Source organism: Neofelis nebulosa, chromosome X (genome assembly GCF_028018385.1).
Source record: "Neofelis nebulosa isolate mNeoNeb1 chromosome X, mNeoNeb1.pri, whole genome shotgun sequence".
NCBI classification, from domain to species: Eukaryota; Metazoa; Chordata; class Mammalia; order Carnivora; family Felidae; genus Neofelis; species Neofelis nebulosa.
In genome coordinates this window covers 43,919,679-43,925,927 of record NC_080800.1, presented here as the reverse complement: position 1 = coordinate 43,925,927, position 6,249 = coordinate 43,919,679, and the positions used below count along the sequence as shown (strand labels likewise).

General features: G+C 40.4%; 1 protein-coding gene across 1 annotated transcript in view; it reads right to left on the bottom strand.

Annotated features, from left to right (window-relative positions):
- CCNB3 (cyclin B3) overlaps window positions 1-6,249 on the bottom strand; it is a 61,893-nt gene that overhangs the window by 37,923 nt on the left and 17,721 nt on the right. The window contains 3 exon segments of the mRNA XM_058712980.1: window positions 50-142; window positions 1,389-1,484; window positions 2,347-5,263. Of these exon segments, the coding sequence (XP_058568963.1) occupies window positions 50-142; window positions 1,389-1,484; window positions 2,347-5,263 (3,106 nt within the window).

The following is a 6,249-nucleotide window of genomic DNA, read 5'->3' as shown; positions in this document are numbered from 1 at the left end:
ATCAATAAAGAGAAGAGCAGCCCCTTAAAGCAGCAGTTGTCAGGCTTACCTGCACCTCTACCAACCAGTCCACAAGAATGGCCCTCATGCAACTGCTGATGTCAGTCTGCCTGTGCATGTATTTTGTAAGTATGAACTTTTCCTGGCAGCAATAAAAAAGAAATATTAACAAATAAGCACTTCTTTTATTCGAAAATGGTAACTTAGAAAAAAATACTGCAACTAATTTCTCAGAAAAATAAATTACAATAACATAATTAATTTCTTCACAGTTCTACCTCATTATTTTCAGCTGGTATCAGATAGGGGAAGATCAAAGTATCTTTTTCCAGATGAGTTCTAGTTATCCTTGGGAAATGGATGCACATCATATTCAAGTGTCAGGGTGGATAATGAGGAGTCCAGGATGTATATGGAATATGGGCAGGAATAGGCCTATGACTATAGAAAAATACCAAAGAGGTTTTGCCCCTTCTTTGCAATTCAATCCAATGCACAATCCCACACTATGTAAAGCAGTGCTTCTCAAACTTTAACATGTGTACCATTTGGGATCTTTAAAATTCCCATGCCAATTTAGAAGGTCTGGGGTGGGACTAGGTTTCTGCATTTCTAACAAGATCCCAAGTGAAACTGACAGTGCTGAGCTAAGGCCCACACTTGTAGTATAACAAAGTTATCTCTTACTTCCTCCAAGATATACTAGAAAAAGTGAAGGATCTGGAGTCAGTTAATCAAACATTACGTCTCTAGAGAAAAGACAAGATATTCATCCTCCCTTTTATGTATGGCCTGCTAAAATTGTTAGCTGGTTGGTAGATAATCTTGGCCCCATCTGTTCCATTGAGAGAGAGAGAGAAGAAAATTGGGAAATCAATGAATTTTAGTGGTCAAGGAGACTGGCAGATTTCAAAGGAGGAAGAAAACTTCACCAGGCTGGAGAGTGATTTTACATATGATGCCAGAAACTTGGATAGAGAAGGGAAAAGATTGCTAAGAGCAGCCGCCCAGAAAGAGACTACTATTTCTGTGTCTGAGACTGTCTCCTCAACAATTACAGGTGCAGGCTTATGGTCTTCAAAGTAATCAGACTTTAGCCCATATCCCAGCTCTACCATATACTAGTTATGTGATTCTGAGCAGTTTCTACAATCTACAAAAAGGGGGTAATAATACCTACTATCATGGAGTTACTGGGACAATTAAACAAGATAATGTGTATAAATCCCTTAGCATAATGTCTAACTTATAATAAATTACTAGTAAATGTCAGTTGTTGTTGTTGTTATTTTAATCATCATTACTTCCCCTTCAACTTGCATTTTAAGGATGGAGTGATGAGAAAATGAGACCTAGAAATCCTTCTTCTCCAACAGCCACCTACATACCTCTCTCTCCTTCATGTAACTGAAGATATCCTTGGCATATATTGAGTTGAAAAATGGATCATTATGGTTCTTGTCAATATCCTCCAATGGGGTCATCTGCTTGGAAATCACCAAAAAGACATTAGGAGGAGAAAGATTCCAAGGAAGGCTTAGCACATACACATAAATGATACACTCCTTTCTTCCCACTGTCATCTGCTAAGTTTCCTAAAGCCTTATATATCCTGGGCCATAACAGAGCACTGCTTGGTCCTTCAATACTCATACTGCTAACTGACCAAGAAATGTTTAGTCCTCCTTGTACATGTCTTCTCTGCCCTAGCAAATAGACACCATTTTTATAAAATGGTAAGTTCAAGACTCTCCAAGAAAAACACTTTTATTTTACTATTTCAACTTATGTTGCCTGTCTTCTTAGGTCACTTGTTTTGTCCCAATGCTTTGATCTAACCCAATTCATTTTCTTGGTAGCCTTTTCCTCCCATCTACACATTTACCCAGGTTGTTTTGCCCACAAGAAAGGTATTTCTCCTCCTGCTTGCCAAATCTCATCCCTTCATCCTTCCAATTTACAACTTAAATACCATTTTCCTTGGGAAATACCTCTGTGGACTTTACCCATCTTTGACTGGAGCCCACTGCAAATGCAGATTGCAATTACTAAGAAAGGCAATTTCCTGAAGGAAATTGGCTAACCACTACTGTAAAGACCATTTATACATACACACACACATACATTCCAGATCCTTGTGGGTATTCTTGGAATAAATACTTTCTGTTTGGGTGTATCTCTATGTCAATTGAAAGTCAAGAGATCCCACAAGGCTGACTTTATTTACTATAGCTTACTATAGACAGATCAATTGCTTAGGAAGGCAAAAAAATCTCTTTATTGACAGCCACCTACAGGATAACAAAGAACACATTATCTAATCTAAGAAGGAAGAGAACACAATACCTCCTTCTGTGAACTCTTGCTCCAAGGTGAGAAAGGTCTATTAGAACTGGATTGACAAGCACTGGACTTGTTTGTAGTACTGAACTTGCCCACACTGGACATGGTAGCATTGCTGGACATGCCTATTCTGGATTCGGGGGCAGTGCTGGACACATGTGAGCTGGTTTCAACTTGGAGGATCAAGAAATCTTCAAGAAAGGTGTCTTCCTTGTGGATGGGATTCTCTTGCAAGGCCAGTGGCTCCTTCAGGGACAACTCCTTATCAGTGGTGGATTGCTCATTCAAGGCACATATCTCCTTGAAATGGAATGTCTCACTGAGAGTAGGCTTCTCCTGTATGGCCAAGGACTCCCTTAGGATGGTCTTCTTCTCAATGCTGGGCTTCTCCTGCAAGGCCGAGGGCTCCCTCAGGGTAGCTTCTTCCTCAATTGTGGGATTATCCTGCAAGGCCAAGGACTCCCTTAGGATGGTCTCCTCAATTCTGGGCTCCTGAAAATCCAGTGGATGCTTAATAAGGGATTCTTCATTGGTGATATTCTCTTGCAAGGCCAACTGCTTCTTCAAGAGGAACACCTCCTCCTGAGCAGTGAGTTTCTTCTTTAAAGATAATTGCTTCTCAATGCTTATTGTTGCCACCTCAGTAGAGAGCTCCTTCTTCAGAACCAATGTTTTATTTAAAAGGGATGCCTCTTCAGTAGTGCTTTTCTCCTGCAAAGCAAACAGCTTCTTCAAAGAGTAATCTTTGGTATCAGTCTTCTTCTGCAAGCCCAAAGCCTTCCAGAAGAGGGACTCATCTTTGTTGGTAGGTTTAACATGCAGTGAAAATGGATCCTGAGAGAGGAATTCCCCCTCAGTTGTAGGCTTCTCCTCTAAGGCCAATGGTTCATTAATATAGGATTCTTCTTCAGTGGTGGTCTTTTCTGCCAAGGCCAATGGCTTAGTTGAGAGCGACACCTCCTGCAGAGTGGTGTGCTTCTCTTTCAGTGCAGATGGATCCTGGAAGAGGAACTCCTCTTCAGTTACAGACTTTCTATGAAAGGTCAATAGATTCTTAAAGGATGACTCTTCTTCAGAGGTGTTATTCTCTGAGACTAGTGGCTTCTTTAAGAGGAACACCTTCCCCTGAGTGATTTGCTTTTTCTTTAAAGATAAAGGTGTCTTGGTAAGGACTGCCTCCTCAGTTGAAGACTTATTCCTAAATGACACTGGCTCCATACAGAAGGAATCTTTATCTTTGCCAATCATATTCGGCAAGTCCAACAGTTCTTTGCACATGGACATCGTTATTTGAGTGGCACACTTTTTCTTCTTTAAAGATAAAGGCTCCTTGGTGGAGACTGCCTCATTTATGCTATGTTTCTTCCTAAAGGAAACTGGTTGCATAAGAAATTCATCTTCACCATTGATATTCTCCTGCAATGACCATGGCTTCTTCAAGAGAGCCACCTCCCCCTGAGTGGTGTGCTTCTCTTGCAAGACAGAGGATTCCTTGAAGGGAGACTCCTCCTCAGTGGTAGGCTTCTTTTTAAAGGGCAATGGCTCCTTAATCAGTGACTTCTCTCCAGTGGTGGTCTGCAATACTAGTGGCTTCTTCAAGCAGGACATCTTAACCTGAGTAGTACACTTTTTCTTCTTTAAAGAAAATAGCTTCTTGGTGGGGGTTGCCTCCTTGATGGTACATTTCTTCTTAAAAGCCAAAGTCTCCTTTAAAAGTGACTCCTCCTCAGTTGGAGTCTTTTGCAAGGTCAATGGCTTCTTCAAGATGGACATCTCCTTCTGAGAGGTGTGCTTCTCTTGCAACATGGACGGGTCTTGGAAAAGGGACTTATCAGTGGTAGGCTTCTTCTTGAAAGACAGTGGCTCTTTAATAAATGACTTTTCTCCAGAGGTGGTCTTTTGCGATTTTAGTGGCTTCCTCAAGTGGTACATCTTCCTCTGAATGGTGCACTTCTTTACAGGTAATGGCTTCTTAGTGGAGTTTGCCTCCTCAGTAGTATGTTTCTTCCTAAGAGACATTGGCTCCATAAGTATATCCTTACTGTCTTTTTTCTCCTGCAATGCTTGTGGCTTCTTCAAGAGGACCTCCTTCTCATCAGTGGTGTGCTTCTCTTGCAATACAAAGGGCTCCTGGAAGAGAGACTCCTCCCTACTGGTAGGTTTCTCTTTAAAACACAATGGCTCCTTAATGAGTGCCTTCTCTCCAGAGGTGGCCTTCTGCAATTCTAGTGGCTTTTTCGAGTGAGTCATCTTCCCCAAAGTAGTACACTTCTTCTTTAGAGATAATGGCCTCAAGGTGAGGATTGCCTCCTTGACAGTAGGTTTCTTCTTGAAAGCCAGTGTCTCCTTAATGAGTGACTCCTCTTCAGAGTTGGTCTCCTGCAATACTAGTGGTTTCTTCATATGGGACATCTTCCCCTGAGTGGTATACTTCTTCTTCCTTGAAGATATCACCTTCTTGGTGGGGGTTGCCTCCTCTGTTCTAGGCTTCTTTCTAAAGTTCATTGGCTCCATAAAGAAGGAATCCTCTTCAACACTGATGTCCTGCAAAGCCAAGTCCCCCTGATATATGCACATCTTCTTTAAGGATAATGTTCCTTTGGTGATGGCTTCCTCCTCAGTTTTATTCTTCTTCCCAAAATTCATTAGCTCTACAGCAAATTCATCACTACTATCAGCCTCCTCCTGTAAAGATGGTGGCTTCTTCATGAGGGATACCTCCCCCTGATTTGTGGACTTCTTTAAAGATAATGACCTCTTGATGAGGGTTGTGTCCTCAGTACTGGGTTCCTCTTCTAAAATTATTTGCTTTTTGAAAAATGATGCCTCTTCAGTAGTGGTTGTTTTGGAGATGGTCGATATCTCCACGTTTGGTACCAAGGTAGTAGAGACCACTACTGGCAAAGGTTCCAGCTTATAACTGTAAAAGACACAATGTCTGGGTAAGAAGAATGTAGTTCCTAGAATCTTCACCTACCATCTCATTTTGTTGCTGCAGTTACAAAAGGTATAGAAGGGGAAAGGGCTTCAACATCAAGAGACAGATTAAAAGGTAAAAATCAATGGGTACCATACTGAACCAACTAGGTAGCATATTGTATAGTTCTATGGCCTAGGTTCTCACACTTTTCTGAAAAATTTCTCCGAAAATCCATGTTATGTTTTCCTATATATGACTTATTTACTTTATTTATATACAAAGTCTTTATTATAATACTACCACATTGTACGAGTTATATGCTATATAGTATCAGTCTCCCTCACTAGCTGCATTTATTTTTGTCTATCAGCATCAGGCATCTGGCAAAATGCAGGCTGAAATTAATATTGTTTGAAGGCTTATGAGAGAATTATAAGAGAGAAGCTTATGAGAGGTTTATGAAGGCTTATAAGAAAGAGAAAGGTGGGCTGGCACTTAATATTGGTGGTGTCTTTTTTTTTTTAAGTTTGAACTACAGAATATTTTACTTTACATTATGTTTTTATTAATTTTTTTCAAGTTAGTTAACATACAGTGTTGTCTTCGCTTCAGGAGCAGAAGCCAGTGATTGCACTACTAGGAATTTATCCAAAGGATACAAAAATGCTGATTCACAGGGGCAAATGCACCCCAATTTTTACAGAAGCACTATCAACAATAGCCAAATTATGGAAAGAGCCCAAATGTCCATTAACTAACATTGATGGTATTTAACCACATCCCCTTCAACCTAGGCTATTCATGAGATACTTTCCCAGTGGAGATAATAAAAAAACTAAAATAGACATTTGTTCACATGTGTCAGACTCAAAGCTTTGTTCTAAACAGGATTTCATGACCAAATCACTGGAAGGCTCGAAATCAGAATAAAAGAGAATTGCAGAATGCAATCATCAATCTGAACAAAAATAAGTCTCTCCAAAAGA